We start from the raw sequence: 20,254 nt of genomic DNA on the forward strand, positions 1-20,254 counted from the left end.
TATTTATGGACCAATTGATCCTAATCATCTTAATTCTGAACACCTGTGCGAGGTCAAGGAGCGATAATTATAGACCTAAACACTTACCAACATCATCAGTTTTGGTATTTCCTGGTCTGAAAACATCCTTGAATTGTTATGGGTTTTAAAAGTAAAAATTGTAATAGTCACATATTTTCCCCATAAAGTAGTCTGCAAAGCGTCCCACAAAACACGATGGACGGACTTACACAGGATATAAAGTTCAATCAAAAAGATTGAACAATCTGGTTTGCTCAATTTGACAGTACCACACCAAGTGTGGATTAGGTATTTTTTTAAAGCGTATTTTATGCAAAATGCTGATCAAGGTTAAGGTAAGACCAGCCATTTAATTGGTGGCCGAGCCTGCTAGTTTACATACTGAATGATCATCTCATCACCGATCTAGCTATCTGCCGTAGCTAAATATATGAATAGATCTGAAAAGCGCTATATAGTGGGCATCGCAACAGGCCACTGGCATAACCGTATAGAATGCCGAGTTTGCTAACGTTAACTATACGTCGCAAGCAACAATGAAAGATTTTTCTGAGTTACATTTCATATAAGGAAATCAGTCAATTGAATTAAATGCATTAGGCCCCAATCTATGGATTTCACAGGACTGGGTAGGGGTGCAGCCATGGGTGGGACTGGGAGAGCAGGGGTGCAGCAAGATGCAGATGCAAGATGCAGAGAGTGAGTTCTGCTTAATTAAAACTACCTGATTTCCAAAGTCCACATCTATAGTCTCAATCAACCACACACAACGCAGATTATAGCGGTGCAGTATAGCACCGGTTACATTGGTGCCTTCTAGACCCGGATTCATCGTTGATTGACGTCAGCTCAATCACCGCGGCGCTGCTGCTCTAGAGACTAATTATATCATTGAGGTACTCTTGTCGCCTTGTGGCAAAAATCGTAACTACAGTCTTTTTTCCTGTTGATTTTTTTTCTGACAACAATGTATTGAGAGCGCTGTTTATAGTTAACCAACATAGAAGTGTGTTCATCAACAGACATTTTAATGTAACTTTAGTGGTTTAGTGGCATGGCATCTTATAATGGTGATGAACCCAAATTCACTGCTGAGAGGGGGAGGTTTTTCTCATACTCTGATCAAACCCCTGTAAAGTGTGTAGGTGCAGGAGGTTCCCCCATGTTTTGCTCCACAAAAAAATTGGATGAAAGCCCTTCGTCTAGTGTTAATCCAAATGCCCCTGTAGATGGTCAAGCTGAGCTGGTCGCTCAGCTAGCCCGGGAAATAGGGAGCTCCATTAGGGAAGAACTACAGAGTGGCAGGTCCAGTACTTGTGAGCCACCAGTAAGTACAGAAAAGATAAGTGATCATCATTCGGTAGGAGTCGGTAGGATATGTAGATCTCAGTAAAATTAAGCTCATCATGCAATCAGACATAAAGGAACCTCCTACATATAGAGGAGATGTTACAGACAAATGCTCCATTCATGAATGGGAGCAGTTGATGAGAATATACTTGAGGAGGAAGGGATGTCCTGTTGGGGAACAATCAGATGAGATGATTAGTCGATTATCTGGCAAAGCAAGAGACATGGTAAAGATAAATTTACGCAATGAGACAACAGTTGATCCTACAGAGAAGCCAGAGATTGTATTTGACATTCTGAAACAGAATTTCAGCAAATTGGCCTATTCATGCATGCCCTTGGCTGATTTTTACAATACTAAACCTGTACCCGGAGAGGCTGTTATGGAGTATTGGGTTCGATTGAACAAGGTGTTGCTGACGAGGGCCTTAAGAGACAAGGTAAGAAGATTGACAGCTCCAACTCTGATGTCGTTAGGATGTTTGTAACATACTGCCCTGACCCCAAACTGGCAGCAGTATTCCAATACAAGTCTGCTGAGAAATGGACTGCGAGTGAAGTACAGGAGAGAATCTATGAACATGAACGCCGCAGGAAGGCCACCATGTGTCAATCTACCGCTGTATCCTCAAAGCAAGTAACAGTGCAGTGACACTTCTCTCACATCAAGCGCCAAACAAGATGGGCAGAGTGCAAGTATCGAGAGACTCATTCACCTGCTTGAACCTACCTTAGAGAAGAGCATACCACCCGTTATGGTTTCACAGACACAGGCCAAGGCACCATCTTTCGCCACCCAGCCCTCCAGGCGTAGGGAATGCAGGGTTTGTGGCTCAACAGATCACTCCACTGTGATGCACTGTAGACATGAGAACCTGTGCTTCCGGTGCTTTTCCCCAGATCATTGGAAGTCAAATTGTCCAAAACCGGGGGAACGCTATGCCAATCCCGGTGGTGAGAGACACCCACCACAACAGCAGAGATACTCACCACCACAGCAGCAACCATTAAACTGACACGCCCACAGGTGAAGGGGGGAAATGTGGGTGTTCAACTGTCTACCCCCAAGAAAGAATTTGATGATCTCAAGAAAACATATGAAATTTTGTGCTCTGATGCGAAAGAAGGAGAGAAAATTGTTATGTTAGGTTCACAAGAGGTTGAGGCTTTGTATGTACAAAGTTAGAGGTGCGCTATTTGATAGATTCCCCTGCCCCCCCTACCTCGGGCTTCCAGTTGGGAGACCTGAGGTCAACCTACCCTCTCCCCATCTCGTACTTCTGAGTGGGAGACCTTCCCAGGCAGTAGCCTGCCTAGCTCACAAACTATAATCAGGGCGCCCACTCCGACAAGGTTAATTGACCCACAGTCCCACACGGTGACATGATATCATTGACATGTCGTGCAAATGAGCGATAGAAAACCGATCGTGCAAATGTCACCATTCCAAATTATTTTGTGCGGGGGCCCCGTGCCACCCCCGGCAAGATGTCTCCCTGGGCGACTGCCCATGTCGCCTATATCTAAATCCGCCACTGATCATTGATCACTCTGCCACTGTAATCGATGGGGGCTCAGGGCGGTACCATTCTGCTCATCTGATGAAGGTGCACATGGATCAGATTCAAACTTTGAAGACTGAGATCGAGTCATTGAAGGCAGACCAGCAGAAAGAGAAACATTATCTGAGGGCAGAGATACAGGCGACAGCTGATGCATTGGTCCAGAGCCAGGCGGTATTGGCAGGGAGTAACTCGTCATTTTTTAAAAATATATATTTTTTAGCAACTTTATTTAACCAGGTAGGCTAGTCGAGAACAAGTTCTCATTTGCAACTGCGACCTGGCCAAGATAAAGCATAGCAGTGTGAACAGACAACACAGAGTTACACATGGAGTAAACAACTAACAAGTCAATAACACAGTAGAAAAAAAGAGAGTCTATATACATTGTGTGCAAAAGGCATGAGGAGGTAGGCAAATAATTACAATTTTGCAGATTAACACTGGAGTGATAAATGATCAGATGGTCATGTACAGGTAGAGATATTGGTGTGCAAAAGAGCAGAAAAGTAAATAAATAAAAACAGTATGGGGATGAGGTAGGTAAAAATAGGTGGGCTATTTACCGATAGACTATGTACAGCTGCAGCGATCGGTTAGCTGCTCAGATAGCAGATGTTTGAAGTTGGTGAGGGAGATAAAAGTCTCCAACTTCAGCAATTTTTGCAATTCGTTCCAGTCACAGGCAGCAGAGAACTGGAACGAAAGTGAGGTGTTGGCTTTAGGGATGATCAGTGAGATACACCTGCTGGAGCGCGTGCTACGGGTGGGTGTTGCCATCGTGTCATTGGCAGAGAGTCACTCGTCATTGGCAGAGAGTCACTCGTCATTGGCAGAGAGTCAGGTGACATTGGCAGAGAGTCAGGCGGTGAATGACGCGTTGAAGAGGGCGAGGAACAAGATGGAGTCACAATCCATCACAGGCACACTTGTGAGCTCTGGAACTCCACCTCTGACAGGCAGAGTCAACATACCTGGCGGGTTCATCAGGTTGTCTGTTCACCCTGACATTTCCATTAATCTTCTTACAACAGACTTGACCAACTGCTCACCAGGCACAGAAAGGGCCGTCCGGACCATTATGCTGTTCTGCTATTCCAAGGATGTGTAACCGAAGAGAGATACCACAAGTGGACACAGAATACTAACTGTGATTGATCCCGAGGATAATGTAGCTTACCAGTGAACCTCCGGCTGTTCATCATTAAAACTGTCTCAGAAGTTTCTGTCAATGACTGATGCAACCAGAAAAAAACATTAAAGACAGAGTTAATGAGTACTTGAGGTCACAGAGAAAGTCTGGACATGGCCTGCTCTCCCTTCTGTAAGGAATTAGGCACTTTACCATGTTTACTACAGTATGTACTGTAGGCTATGTTTACTTGTCAGACTGCACAGTAGCCTAATAAACAAATGCAGGCGGCTTCTATCTTCAAAATGCTTTAAATTCTTTATTATCCAAATGTTTAAAGTGTGTGTGGGTGACCTCATGCAACCACAAAATGGAGGATAAAGCATATACTGTACAGTACTATATTTCTTCATCAGCATCTTTATGCTTTTGTTAATTGGCTGTATCACAACCGGCTGTGATTGGTTGCAATTTCAGTTTAATCCACCAGAAAAGGCAGAACAAATAATACACCAAATGATGTGGTTAAACTCAAATATACTGATTAATAAAAACATGTTATCATTTGGAACCTTTAACATGTGGAAGGGGGGAAAAGTATTATTATTATTATTAACCCTGTTTTTCACAAGCGTTGCAGCCTGTGAATTCTACTGAATTGTGCAAACAAGGTTTCTGGGATGGGCTATTAGCAGGACAATACAGTATTCAATCTCTCCCTATCCAAGTCTGCTGTCCCCAATTGCTTCAATAAGTACACCATTGTTTCTGCACTCAAGAAAGCAAAGGTAACATAACTAAATTACTATCGCCCCGTAGCACTCACTTCTGTCATCATGAAGTGCTTTGAGAGGCAAGTTAAGGATCATGCCACTCTACCTTACATGTGTGGTGGTTAATTTATTTACTATCAAATGAGGGGAGACAAACTTATCACATAAGTCAGAGTTACCTGTATTCTTAAACTAAATCTTTTGGGGTTTTATCACCACAAAAACATTGTAAATCTTCTGTTAGTGTTAAATCTCCCAGAGGCCCACTTTCAGTTCACACAGACGCAATAGAGTTATAAGAACCCTCCATTGTGTTGCATAAAACAACCATTTGATGCAATACAAGTATTATAACATAATCTTGTAATTTCCACCATACATGACACCCTAGACCCACTTCAATTTGCTTACCGCCCCAATAGATCCACAGACGATGCCATCGCCAGCGCAATACACTATCCCATCTGGACAAGAGGAATACCTACAGTACCAGTCAAATGTTTGGACACACGTACTCATTCCAGGGTTTTTCTTTATTTTTACTATTTTCTACATTGTAGAATAATAGACATAAAAACTATGAAATAACACATGGAATCATGTAGTAACCAAAAAAGTGTTAAAGAAATCAAAATATTTTTTAGATTCTTAAAAGTAGCAACACTTTGCCTTGATGACAGCTTTGCATTCTCTCAACCAGCTTCATGAGGTAATCACCTAGAATGCCTTTTGAAGGAGTTCCCACATATGCTGAGCACTTGTTAGCTGCTTTTCCTTTACTCTGGGGTCCAATTCATCCCAAACCATCTCAATTGGGTTGAGGTGATTGTGGCCAGGTCATCATTTTTTATTAATTTTCAAAAAACAATTTCACTTTGGGGTATTGTGTGTAGGCCAGTGATACATCTAAATGTAATACATTTTAAATTCAGACTGTAACACAAAATGTGTAAAAAGTCAAGGGGTATTTTTGTCTCTTGGTGTCTTTCCTATATATAACTTTTTTTTAAATTAGAATGTAATGTAACATCTTGTCCTTGTCTATTACTGTTCTATACTTTGTCATGTGTTTGTATGTTTTATGTAGACCCCAGGAATAGTAGCTGCTGCATGTGTTGTAGCTAAGGGGGATAAACTAAACCAATCACCGTTTCCACAGTGACGTTTATGAAATGCTGGCCTTATACTAACTTGCAAGAATTACATTTGTAGGCCCAATCTTCTGTAGCCATGTGCAAATGACAGTATTGCGCCAAACCTACCGAATTCATATGATTTCTAGAATGTTTTTTTTTATTTGCCTCAACTTTTTACTGTGTTTTACAATTTGTATGGTGTTAAATATTTCCCACTAATTGGTCACCACCGTCAGTTATACCCACATACATTTATAACTGTCACTTTAGTTTGTTTCCTTATATTCTGCATCATTCTATTCCATTGTTAGTTTACCTTTCATCTGTCACATCCATGTGTGTATTCCTGAGGATCGCTAGAAATAGTGGATCTTATTAGGCCAACGTATTACATGTTGGGCAATAGTTTGGGACATGTAGCCTATTTGAATCATTATGGAACGCAGACCATACGTCACAGTTTAAACCAGGTAACAAAATCATGACAATTGGACAGTTGACATTACAATTCCATGATTAGTGTGGATAATTAGGGTAGTATTATAGGAGTCTGGTTGGAGGAATCACGATTTTATGATTTCCCCCCCCCCAATAATTCCAGGAATATTTCAACCAGGATTTCTGGAAAACCATTTTGTAGTCTGGCTGAGTTACATCAGCCAGGGTAGATATTTTGGGAAAGTTTGTGGAATTTTGCAACCCTACAAGAAATGATATTATGAGAATAGTATTATAGGAAAATATGATACATTATCAATTTTTATTATATTTTTTTAATACAACCAGTTGACTAGACAAAGGCACACAAAGCAACCATACATTTATTTACTAATTTGACTGTTTCACAGACAACTTATTTTTTTTAATGAAATTGTATTAATTCATCACTGACATTTAGGACTACTTCCTGTACAGAGCATGTTCTTCGAGTAAAGAAAAATCTTAGCTAAATAATTTCAGAACATGAACATAAAATGTGTAATTTATCATTTAAATTTCTGTACACAAAATAAAGTATTACCCTGCTTCCATAGGGTAGAGGTAATTGTTAAAACACACAATTATATGCAAAGCTTAGTTAGAAACATGATGAAACACAAAATATACCTTCGACAGGCAGCATTTTGGATTCAAGTCTTCAATTCATTTAGAACTAAGTATTAGAGCTATTTAGTTAACAGTTTTGTTAAAACCATCATAACATTGTATAATAATCCATGGCACATGTCCAGTAAAGTGCAGTATGACTATCTAATAGTTCAGTGCATGTTGGCTACTTGCCATTGTGGCTCACAGATACTGTAGAATAGACTATAATCTTTGGAGAAAGTCAAGTGTGCTACTACAGTCATATTCATCTGGATATTAATATGTAACACTGTTACACATGCCCAGACAGCTTTGAACAGAAAATCGTGCATATTGCAACTCAAATAACAGTGCTGTTTGAATCAACAAATATTGTCCAGAAAATGTTGCTGCTACAAAAAAAAAGTGACAGTAAAAATATATATCACTGATTGGATTTGACGTTGTTTTTCTTTACTAAGGGGACACATTCATCATTCAAGGAATGGAGATGAAGGCTCCCTGAATTCAATGTCGCAATCCTGGCTTTGACACACTGCCAGTCACTGACAGAAATGGATTAATTGCTAGAAAAATAGACTTTTGATTGGTTGGAAGTTACAAAAAGGGCTTGTCAATGGTTGCATTGGAGTTGCTTAGCGTCATTCCCAGCCCAACAGGAGGACAGAGGAGAGGGAGAAGAGGACAAGGAAGAGCGAGAAGGAGGAGTGGGCCGGGGAGGCTCCACTGCTGCCACCAGCTGAGGGGGTCGTGGAAGCAGTGGTTGTGGTGGGTAATAGCAAGGTTCCCAATATGGAAGTCAGAAAGTCCTTAAAGTGGGAGGTTTTGGTGAAGACTTGGTTGGGGGAGGCGCGAAGACTCCGGCTCAAGCGTGCTTTGCTAGTGCCATTAGTGCTGGTGGCGTTGCCAGTGGCGTTGCCGCTAGTGGCGTTGCCGCTAGTGGCGTTGCCGCTAGTGGCGTTGCCGCTAGTGGCGTTGCCGCTGCTGCCAACAGTCAGCACAGCAGTCTGAAACCATGAGCTGCCCTGCTTACACATCAGAGGACCACCCACATCACCCTATGGGGAGAGAAGCAGAGAAAAACATGGGTTAATATGTGCTTACTGTTATGGTCATACTGTTAAAAGCAAAATAGTAAGACAGATTTATAGATCAACTGTGCCATACCTGCAGTAGTGTCACAGGTTCGATGCAAATGTTGTCAGAAGATGAAACATTCACGCATTCCACCACAGAGGTCTGGAACTCCTGCAGGACTTGCTCAGCTGATGACACAAAGAGAGTTTATTACTTATCATACCAATACACACACACACACCCATACTCCTAAGGTCGTATCTTTCCGGAAACAATCCCTAGCCAGCCCCTACCCCAGGCATTTGTGTACATCCGAGAGGCCTGGATAGGGTGTAAGCAATGTGTTAAATCCCACCTATCGTATCAAAGGACCTACAGCAATTCCATTGCTTTTCCAATTCTTTCAGATCTATAGAGCTTGTTAATGAACAGGCACATTTCTAACAAACACACAAAGACAGTTGTCCATCCACTCACCCCCACCCTGGCCAGTGCCCCAGCCAGCCACCCAGCACTTAGTCCCTGTGTTGAAGGTGCTGGTTCCCTGGTCCACACAGATAGGCTGGATGTAGTTAGATAACTTGGGTTTACTGGCCAGTCGGAGGATGGCCACGTTGTTTCCCGTCAAGTTGCTCATGGTGATGTTGATGACGTTCAGGGTTACCTCATTAGGGTTGGAGCCGTTTTGCTTCAGACGACCCAGGATCACGGTCCATTGAGAGGCGTTGGGCTGGCTGGAGAGATGGAATGAGTTGTTTAGTGAGGGACACTAAACTCTACATTCTGATTGCCGTCTTATGAAATGCTTATGTACTGCCTATAAATGTGATATGTAGGGGTTATGTATGCGTTATGAAGAATGTGTTATTCCCTAGGTAGACACCCGTCATACAATATCTAACTTTTTGGGCGACCCCGACCAAATTCGCATAGAAATTTCATTCCCGTTGAAAGCAAGTCTAAGAATTGGTATATTTCTATGCTTCCCATTCTGAGGTTTTTGCATCTTTTACTTTTTTACACCAGCTTCAAACAGCTGAATATACAATATTTTTGGTTATGGAAAATATATTTCAGTGGTTTAGAAGGTGATTCTCTACACAATGACTGCTTGTTTTATCACAAACTAAAGTTAGATAAATGGTGGCGGGATTTAGTGCATCTAACTCTTTAGCATGAATGTTGTCATCATTTTGAATGCAATTATGATTGTAGCAAGTTGATATTTTCTTACTTGTAGTTGTTAACATGAGTATTAATTAAATTCATATGTACTGCTTATGAATGTGACATGTATGGGTTATGTATACTGAACAAAAATATAAACCCAACATGTAAAGTGTTGTTCCCATGTCCCTAAAATGATTTTCACTAGCACAAGGACTGTACGGATTTCCTACGTCGGACTAATTAACCTTTTTTAACCTTTTACATGCGGGTTGAAAGGGAAAGCGTCACTAAATGTTCATGTAATGGCACCTTCAAAAATCTAAATGTAGGTTATATGACTAGATTTCCTTAGAATCATGTCAGGACTGACATTTTAATCCGGAATTTATTGTAACTACTGCTGCTCTCCACCTTTGAAATAAAGGTCGAGTTAACTTACTTGGAGAAGCAGCTAGAGTCGCTCATGACAGAGTCCACCGCCACTAACGTGCCCCCGCACACGTGTGCTCCATTCTTCTGTAGGCTGGCTATCCAGGGCCACAAGCCTGCTGTCGCCAATGAGCTTCCCCCACCAATACGGGAGTTCAAAGAGGCGCTAGCGCTGCCACACACCACAGCTGCAGAGGGAGAGACAGATACAAGTTTGAGAGACAAATAAAAGGGAGTAATCCAGTAGTCAGATTTATTACAGAGGTAGAGATCAATGTTTAGCCATATGCACAAGTTAGACTATAGGTACGTACGTGCGGGTGTGGTAGTAGGGAGGGTGGTGGTGGTGATTCTGACAGATGGCAGAGCAGTGCAGGTGACACTGAGGTCAGAGTCAGTCCCACTGGATGAGAAGGTGATGAAGCCAGGTTGGTCACTGGTAATCTGGTTGTTGATCCAGGTCTGGTACTGGGAAACTCTGGCGTACACACCTGGGAAATTTGCCATAGCACAACCTTTGCCAAAACTCACAACGCCAGACTGGATCCAGCGAGTACCCTGTTTGCTCACAAGCGGACCTCCTGAGTCCCCCTATTCATAGACAGATTTACAGTGTCACTGGGATTGAATTTTCACAGGATTATGAAATATGGTGGGTCAGTTTCCTCAATGAAGCCTAGTCTTAGACAAATAATCATTTTCAATGGGGAATCTATTGAAAATTATTTTTAGTCTAGGATTGGGTATAACCTGTTTTCGGAGAATCGGCCCAATGTGTTATTGACTGACACTAATAAACTAAAAGGAAAAGGATACCCAAGAGATTTTACCTGACAGGAATCCTTTCCTCCTGCTGATAGACCAGCACAGATCATGTTGTCAGTGATGGAGCCAGCTCCATAATTACAGTTACACTGCCTGTTTCCCACTACTGGCACATCCACCTCCTGTAGGACCTGTGGTTGAGCTGGGATGATAAACTGAAAATGTAGACACCAACCACTTATCACAGGCATTGCAGATATTGTTCACTACGATAAGTAGCTTATAGACAATGTGAAGTTTGAATTGAAATAAGTTTCCTAATATGGGTGATTGTTAATGGGACAATTGATAGCTGCAACAATGAAACTAGTAGTCGTTGTTTAAAGGCTAATCTAAAAAAACTGGTGCACATGAATGTTATACTTCTATTTATCGTTATCGCATCAATTCACGTAATTTATTGCGGTATACATTTTTGTCCATATCGCCCAGCTCTAGTCTGTGGTGAGGCCAGGGACACTGAGGATCGACTTTCAACCCATGAGAAAAATGGCTTCCTCAACATACACAAGAACTCTCAGAATTCTGAGCCATCATCAGTCGTACTTAAAACAAGCTATATCTGTGTACTCACATCCTCCACTGCTGAGGGTGCCCCAGCCTGTGACCCAGCTAGTAGTGCCAGCATAGAAGGAGCTGCCTTGTGCAGCTAGGCAGACTGGCCGGATGTAGTTGGTAAAAGTCACAGAGGAGGAGAGCTTCAGCAGACATATGTCGTTGTCACTGGTACTACTGATGTAGTTGGGGTGGCAGATGATCTGAGTGACCGTACGGCTCACTTCATTAGGGTTGGAGTCCTGCTGGCTCTGACGACCCAGGTAGACCACCAAATTTGATGTACTGATGCTGGGAAAATTAGAGTTTTGAAGTTAGAATTGTATTAAATGTTTGAAGGGCCTGTAGCTCCCATCTCGGCAATATTTGAGAATTATCATTATCTACGAACTGCTCCCTTTACTTCCCACATCTCATTTTGGAAACATGGGGAGGTTTACTGTCCCAAAAAACATAGTGGTTTTATGTGATCACATGAAAATCTAAATGTATTATTGTCATTATTATGACAGTTTGTGGAAATACTACAATACAGATTTGATTGAATTAAGCACAGTTTATGGGTGCTCACCTGGGAAAGCAGTGAGCAGCAGTCAGCACCCACTCTTTGTTAATAAGGGATCCCCCACAAAAATGGCTGCCAGATTTCTGCAGACTGGCCTGCCATGGCCAACTCCCTGGAGGAGCGTCCTGACCCCCCACGATCCTAGTGTTGAGAGGAGAGGTTCCACACACTAACAAAGACACAGATGGATGAGGGATTACAAAATAGAGCACACACAGGATTGAAGAGATTAAAGCTCACTTGTTAGTTAGTGAATAGGTGCATGGTTAAGTCATTCAATTAGGAAAATAACTGAAATTTGATTGAAAAAGGAGGGGACTTTACCATCCAACTGAGAGTGAGACACTGAAAAACAGGAGAAGCAGAAAAAAGTTGAACAGTTTGATTTTGGCACACTGTGGGCAAACATGTAATTCATAACTTTTCACCCCATTGGTTTTATAGTAGCAACATACAGTCTTGGTTGGGTCTGTACTCTGTCTGTACTCTGTCTGTACTCTGTCTGTACTCTGTCTGTACTCTGTCTGTACTCTGTCTGTACTCTGTCTGTACTCTGTCTGTACTCTGTCTGTACTCTGTCGGTACTCTGTCGGTACTCTGTCGGTACTCTGTCGGTACTCTGTCTGTACTCTGTCTGTACTCTGTCTGTACTCTGTGTATTTAGTGTCCATACAAACTTTTCCTGTGAACAAACTCTCTCAGCTGATTTCCTGTTATGAGTCTGAGGATTGTTAAGACAAACGCCATCTGTCAAAACGTATTTCATCACTGTGTATGTTACCTAATACTACTATCCACTTAACATTGTCCAGAATGTGTTTAATACTAATTAGCACATGACCTATTAAAACAACCTAGGAGAATAGATTACTCTCATAATTACTATTTAGATATTGTTATACTAATACTAGATAAATATAATTTGGGGACCAAAGCCTTATGAATAAGATAACGAGGATGAGGAAATATATATTCTGCATCTTTAGAGGAGAGCAAAAGTAAAACCGGCTCATCAGGAAAAAAACACCAAGAAAAAATGCACAATCATTCAATGAAGCAATGTGGTCACAACAGTCATCATTGCTGTAGGACTGTATGGGGATTTCACATGAAACAATACTAGGTCATGTTTTATAATGCATTCTAAGACTTGTCTAAAAAGGATAGTTCACCCAATCACCCTTCTCTTGCCTCCACTATTGTTTTGAATCTTCTCTGTATGTGACAAATCAATGGTCTAAAGAGGCTTCCTCTCCTCACCTACGTTCCTTTATTTGAGCGAATCTAAAAGAACTGGACAGGAGAAATGAAGCCCACTGCTAAACGTCTGTCATAATAACACTTTCACCTCCTCTGTCTTTTCAGACCAGTGAAACTAACGGAGCACCCTACCACTGGGTGCTCTATGGGCGTGACTGTCAGCTTGACTGGCTTCACATTCTGTCTCCACCCACTAAATTAAAATCAGGTAATGTTTTTTAATGAATGTATACAGAGGTAAACAGACAAATCAGACTTATCTACAAACTGATTTTTGTTTCTACAAGTTCATTGCATTACATAATGACCACATAAAATATTCTATCCCATCCAACTGTTTTTGTGACGACAAACACGACCAACGTTCCTACACTTTGGAACCTCCATTTCTTCCCTGTACTCTGCCCTTAAGACAAGGACAGACGAGCATTGCATAGTTTCCATTAAGATGGAATATGTCATTGTCAGCGGAAGGCACAACATTTCCTTTACATGCTAATTGAACTAGTGTTAAAAAGCCATTCCATGGTATTGCACAACTCTCCAAACACTTCAGAAGACACACACACACACACACACACACACACACACACGAGAAAGACTGATAGGCCTAACTAAGGTGCTTTTTCACGTCAGGTCCAGTGGCACAAACAGGGGCACCAAATGTCAATCATTTTACAGGCGCATTGATACTGGCTTTACAGCTGTATTAGATCTAAGAACAAACCAGAGTCATACAGACTGCAGATGTGGTGCATGCTTCAATTTACAAATAAGTCTTTAGAATAGAGAAGTCTCTTCTTGACAGTGCTTTAGATTTTTCTATCAGGCTGTTCACAAATGCAAATTCTCATGCAAAATAGTCCTGAAGGGGATTTGTCTGGCTGCCTAGTTTGTATTATTTTGTCCCCCATTTTCTCGTCGGGATGCTTCATATCCACACTGCTCGCTAACCCAGAAGTCAGCCCCTTCAATATGTCTGGTTAACACTAGATTACACCGCCAAAGTCATAAACCCTGCCTATTTCTACAATTTCAAACCTAACCTTAATCACACTGCTAACTTAAAGCCTAACACTAACCTTAAATTAATATCAAAAAGCATTTTGTTTTTTCAATATAGACAATTTTGGGAATCAATGTGTCGGAGGCAAACACAGTCAAAGAAAAAGCCCAGCTGGCCTATACCCTCCCGTGGCCAAGATGACGCTGGGCCAATTGTGCACCGCCCTTGGGAGCTCCCGGTCACGGCCGGCTGTGACAACTTGGGCTCGTACCCCCTTCACTTTCCTTACGGCGTTGAAATTAGATGTACAAGTTCAACTGGTCCACAAAACCTAAAACACACTGACCCTTTTGCAGAGTAATTAAGTTATGAGGCGCCACTTAGACTGATAAATGTTTTTAAGGACACACGTTATACCTCACTCACACAACATACATTCACATCTTAGACAAATATTTGACAAATGTGAACGTTGTGCCTTAAAATTAGGCACAGGACCTCCCTCAAGGCCCAAAACAGTCTAACAGGTCTCTTTCCTGTGTCACAAGGCACATGACATCCTGTTGGCTTTGACTGTCGTTATTGGCTATGCCTGTATTCTATAAATAGTCAATAAGGCCCACCACCAAGAAAATTCTATAACCTGACCAACTCCTTGTCTCCATTCACCAGTCAATAGAAGGAAAGCAGTGGAATAACGGGAATCTCGTCTCCTACCTTTTGAAAAGAGGGTAACTAGTAGAGTCACCAAACAGAGTGCTTTGCAGACTTCCATCGTTTCAATGCCCGCCACTACAGCCTGTCCTGTTGAGTGTTCATACTTTTATACTCCACCCTGCCTTCACTCCTCCCCTTTATCTATCTTCCTCTCTCACACTGAAACCTGAGACAAACCCACACCCTGATACACCTGTTCTCTCTCCTCCGTCTCTCCTCCCTCTCTCCTCCCTCTCTCCTCCTTCTCTCCTCCTTCTCTCCTCCCTCTTTCCAAATCAAACACTTTAGAACCCCTGAGTCTTGGCTGTCACAAGGGCAAGGCCATTGGTTTTCCATTGCTGTAATCTGTGATCATTTCTCCCGTCTATCTATCTATAGATTGGTGTAGATATGTATCTATCTAATTTGTCATTTACCCTGTGTATAAGTTGCACCGTTATGTTCAAAGGGCTGTGTGTGAGTTTAATGTGTGTGACGAGAAGAAAATTGTACAGTAACCTGTTCAATGACATAACGTGTATTTGTTTTAAATCTATCACTTGGTGGTTTCATTTCAGAGAGACAAATAACCATGTCAAAAAAATATTTTCCAAAATGATTCAATAAAATACGAGGTCTGTATGTAAAACATTTACATCTGAAAATGTAATTTAATCAGATGCTCTTATCCAGACTGACTTACAGTGAGTGAATTCATCTTCAGATCACTAGGTTTTGCAACAACAACAAAAATCATAAATCTAAAATGTATGAATTGAAAATCTGAGATCAGTAATATTTCATACACAAAGTACACATAACCAATGATTTCTGATAAAAACACACAATGGCCTTCCCAAAGAGCTCAGTGACTTTCAACGTGGCACTGTCATAGGAGGCCAACTTTCCAATAAGTCAGTTTTCTGCCCTGCTAGAAGTGCCCGGGGCAACTATAAGTGCTGTTATTGTGAAGTAGAAAGTCTAAGAGCCACGTTGGTACCTGGTTAAATAAAGGTGAAATAAAAAAAATAGAAAAAATTAGAGCCACGTTGGCTTAGCCACAAAGTGGTAGGCCACAGAATCTCACAGAACGGGACCTCCAGGTGCTGAATCACACAGTGCGTAAAAATCGCCTGTCCTCGGTTGCAAAACTCACTACCGAGTTCCAAACTGCCTCTGGAAGCAACATCAGCACAATAACTGTTCGTTGGGAGCTTCATGAAAAGGGTTTCAATGACCGAGCAGCCGCACACAAGCCTAAGATCACCATGCGCAATGCCAAGCGTCGGTTGGAGTGGTGTAAAGCCCGCCGCCAATGGACTCTGGAGCAGTGGAAACGTGTTCTCTGGAGTGATGAGTCACGCTTCACCATCTGGGTTTGGCAGATGCCAGGACAACGCTACCTGCCCCAATGCATAGTGCCAACTGTAAAGTTTGGTGGAGGAGGAATAATGGTCTGGGGCCGTTTTTTCATGGTTCGGGCTGTGCCCATTAGTTCCAGTGAAGAGAAATCTTAACGCTCAGCATGCAATGACATTCTAGATGATTCTGTGCTTCCAACTTTGTTTAATGAAGGGCCTTTCCTGTTTTAGCATGACAATGCCCCCGTGCACAAAGTGAGGTCCATATAGATGTGGTTTGTCAAGATTGGTGTGGAAGAACAACTGGCCTGCACAGAGCCCTGACCTCAACCCTGTGACGTAGAAGTCCGTCACTGGCCGCGGGCAGCATTTGGTTCTTTAACGCACACACATATTCATCACTCCTCCCTGCGCCATTATACCATAAGTTAACAATGTGGGTCGACACACAATTTAACTTCTGTCTTGGTGCATGCATTTCACACTTGTCAATGTTCATATTTGAGAGATACAATAATTATTATACTTATCAATGTTGTGGATGAGCGCATTGTTTGTTTGTTCTGTTCCTCTCTCTCCATCTCTGTAGCTTCTGGGTATGCTAGAAAAGGACCCGAGCTAAGGGAATTAGGTTGGCTTTATAGTGCCTGTCCCAAATGGCTCATTAATGCATATGGGCATATTGAAAGATATTGTCAGTAATGATGTAATGTTGTAAATGTTATGTTGTGATATTGTTTAAAACCGTGTTGCAATGTATATCCTTTAGTATGTTTAGTTCATGGAAAATGTAGGTTTGTATTGTTAATTGATTAATTAATTAGGGTTAATTGTTCTGAGGGGAGGGGCTAGCCCTACAAAAGGAGCCTCTCTCCAGTCTCTAAGGAGGATTTGTTTTTGGATTGAGCTGTGGATGGGGCAGCATTGTTGTTAAGCTGTCCCATAAGGTAGACGTTGATGGCAGTACTGTTGTTTTCTGTTCCGGAATCACTTGTAAATAAACACCTTTGCACAGAAGAACTTTTGCGGTTCCGCCATCTTTTTATTTTTATAGAGGTTAGGTTATCCAGTTTAGCCATCTGGCCTACTCTACGTGACAAACCCCATTGAACTCCCTTGGAATGAATTGGAACGCTGACTGCGAACCAGGCCTAATCGCCCAACATCAGTGCCTGACCCCACTAATGCTCGTGTGGCTGAATCAAAGCAAGTCCCCGGAGCAATATTCCAACATCTAGTGGAAAGCCTTCCCAGAAAAGTGGAGTATGTTATAGCAGCAAAGGAGGACCAACTACATATTAATGCCCATGATTTTGGAATTAGATGTTCGATGAGCTAATGTCATCCCTTTTTAGATTTTATTTTAAAGCAGCAAAATGTGACAACTGTGCAAAGCACTCCATTGACAGAAGACTTTACCTAAAGGTTGTGATCGGATGAAACCTGAAGGAGAAAAAAGCACCTGGCCCTGCAGCATTCCTGTCTGTAATTTGACTGAACCACATACACACATTGTTTTTCTTTGACCCTCTTTGATTCCTTCTCAAATGACTTGCTGACAAATGTATTTAAAGATTTCCCGTACCAGTAGTTACTAGCTTTTGTTCCGAGCACTAGGCATGTGTTGGTATTATTTGAGTTTGAGACAGCCATCATTCTACACATATAAAGTGTACAGTACATGTCACAATACCAGCATTGGGAATGTTTTATTCAGGGAATTAATTGTAAATTCAATTGACGAATTGACAATATTCTCATTGGAAATAATAGTCAATTCACTGATTGCGAAATAGTGATTTATTATGGTGAGTGAACTGAATTGAGATTGGGCCCCATCCTTGTGTCACAAATCCAGCCAACCTGAATATGTGGCGGTCTCACCCATCCCTTTTTAAGCCCTTCAACCCTTCAACTCCCAAGCCATAAGACTCCTGAACATCTAATCAAATGGCTACTCATGGCTACTATTTGCATTGCCCCCCTTTTATGCTGCTGCTACTCGCTGTTATTATCTCTGCATAGTCACTTTAATAACTCTACCTACATGTACATATTACCTCAACTAACTGGTGGCCCCGCACATTGACTGTACCAGTACCCACTGTATATAGTCTCGCTATTGTTGTTTTACTGCTACTCTTTAATTATTTGTTACTTTCATTTCTTATTTTTTAGGAATTGTTCTTAAAATTGTTGGTTAAGGGCTTGTAAGCATTTCACTATAACCTGTTGTATTTGGCACATGTGACAAATAAAATTTGATTTCAAAGAGACAAATAACAATGTATACATTTTTTAAACATTTTTATTATTTCATTACAGTAATATGACATCTGCATGTAAAACATTTACATTTGAAATTTCTGACATTTAATCAGATGTGGGGTGTGAAGACATAAGCAATCACCTTCGTTTTTTAAATTTGATATTAATACAAAAGAAATCTAATGTAAATCCCTTTTAGGTTTTCATTTTAAGGCAGCAAAATGTGACAACTGTGCAAGGCACTGTATTGACGGAAGACATTACCTAAAGGTTGTGATGAAACCTGAAGGAGGAAAAACCACCTGGCCCTGCAGCATTCCTGGCCTTCCATTATGTTCTACAGAGACTGAGCCACATACACATATTGTTTGTCTTTGACCCTCTTTGTTTCCCTCTCAAAGTACTTGTTGACAAATGTAAGCATACCTGTATCGGTACTTACTGTTTGCTCTGAGCACTAGGTGTGTCTTGATATTATTTGAGTTTGAGACAGCCACCCTTCTACGCATTCGACGTGTACTGTACATGTTACAATACCAGCATTGGGGCCGTTTTATTCAGGGAATTAATTGGATATTCAATTGACGTAGAGAATATTCTCATTGGAAATAATAGGCTATTCACTTATTTAGAAATAGTGATTTATTATGGTGAGTGAACTGAATTGAGATGGGGCCTCATCCTTGTGTCACAAAAAAAAAGTCAACCTGAATGTGTTGCTGTATCACCCATCCCCTTTAAATCCCTTAACAAATCAATGAAGTGAATGAGATGAACAGAAGTCCACTCTTCCTTTCCTGTAGTGAAGTGTTAAAACGCGCACTGCCATGCTTTCCTTTCGTGTTGCAGTTAGACCCAAAAATGTACATTGTAGGAAAAATTAAGATAACTCCCACACACACACAATTTTTACCTCTGCACATTTACTATTAATGTTTTAGTCAGAGACCTTATCGAAGAAGTTGTCTTTATTTTTTCCCTATTCCTCTGTCGCACCAGTATTTACAGCCAAACCCCTAATTTCCTCTGCAACAAAAATATAAACGCAGCATTCAACAATTTCAAAGATTTTACTGAGTTTACAGTTCATATAAGTAAATCAGTCAAATGAAATAATTTCATTAGGCCCTAATCTATGGATGTCACATGACTGGTCATAGATACCTTTAAAAAAAGTAGGGGGGTGGATCAGAAAACCTGTCAGTATCTGGTGTGACCATTATTTGCCTCGTGCATCACATCACATCTCCTTTGCATTGAGTTGATCAGGCTGTTGATTGTGGCCTGTGGAATGATGTCCCACTCCTCTTCAACAGCTATGCAAAGTTGCTGGATTTGGTGGGAACTGGAACACGCTGTCGTACACGTCGATCCAGAGCATCCCAAACATGCTCAATGGGTGACATGTCTGATGAGTATACAGGCCATGGAAGAACTGGGACATTTTCAGCTTCCAATAATTGTGTACAGATCCTTGTAACATGGGGGCCATGCATGATCATGCTGAAACTTGAGGTGATGGTGGCAGATGAATGGCCTCAATGGGCCTCAGAATCTCATCACGGTACCTCTGTGCATTCAATCTGCCATCGGTAAAATGCTATTATGTTTGTTGTCCATAGCTTGTCCACCCCCCCCCCACTGCCAAATTCTCTAAAATGACGTTGGAGGCGGCTTACGGTAGATAAATTAACATGCCATTTTCTGGCAACAGCCCTGGTGGACATTCCTGCAGTCAGCATGCCAATTGCACACTCCCTCAACTTGAGACATCTGTAGCATTGTGTTGTGTGACAAAACGGCCCATTTTTAAATGGCCTTTTATTGTCCCCCTGCACAAGCTGCACCTGTGTAATGATCATGTCTGGTGGATGGATTATCTTGGTATAGGAGAAATGTTCACTAACACAGATATAAACAAATTTGTGCACAGCATTTGATAGAAATAAGCTTTTTGTGCCAATGGCAAATTTCTGGGA

At 41.5% G+C, this 20,254-nt stretch overlaps 1 protein-coding gene across 2 annotated transcripts; it reads right to left on the bottom strand.

Moving 5' to 3' along the window:
* Positions 1-6,704: 6,704 nt before the first annotated feature.
* Positions 6,705-14,809, bottom strand: zgc:100868 (transmembrane protease serine 9). Of its 2 annotated transcripts, XM_024422653.2 has the most exons (11): positions 14,668-14,809; positions 12,009-12,029; positions 11,691-11,853; positions 11,139-11,410; positions 10,570-10,706; positions 10,054-10,330; positions 9,750-9,927; positions 8,618-8,874; positions 8,231-8,328; positions 8,014-8,121; positions 6,705-7,971 (listed from the first exon to the last, which is right to left on the bottom strand). In XM_024422653.2, exons 1-11 carry the CDS (start codon positions 14,723-14,725, stop codon positions 7,705-7,707), a joined length of 1,836 nt encoding a protein of 611 aa, XP_024278421.2. In that variant the 5' UTR covers positions 14,726-14,809; the 3' UTR covers positions 6,705-7,704. The 2 variants fall into 2 exon arrangements, with proteins under 2 accessions (XP_024278421.2, XP_024278414.2); XM_024422646.2 differs by having other exon boundaries at positions 6,705-8,121.
* Positions 14,810-20,254: the final 5,445 nt, after the last annotated feature.

The sequence above is a fragment of the Oncorhynchus tshawytscha genome, linkage group LG09, assembly GCF_018296145.1.
Source record: "Oncorhynchus tshawytscha isolate Ot180627B linkage group LG09, Otsh_v2.0, whole genome shotgun sequence".
Classification (NCBI taxonomy): Eukaryota; Metazoa; Chordata; class Actinopteri; order Salmoniformes; family Salmonidae; genus Oncorhynchus; species Oncorhynchus tshawytscha.

What these genes read in the sequence shown, in the direction of transcription:
- zgc:100868 (XM_024422646.2), bottom strand. Translation starts at nt 14,725, where the DNA reads ATGGAAGTCTGCAAAGCACTCTGTTTGGTGACTCTACTAGTTACCCTC. An exon ending in CACCCTCAGCAGTGGAGGAT is followed by an intron (nt 10,707 to 11,138) that starts GTGAGTACACAG and finishes TTATCATCCCAG; the next exon opens with CTCAACCACAGGTCCTACAG. An exon ending in AACCTGTGACACTACTGCAG is followed by an intron (nt 8,122 to 8,230) that starts GTATGGCACAGT and finishes CTCTCCCCATAG; the next exon opens with GGTGATGTGGGTGGTCCTCT.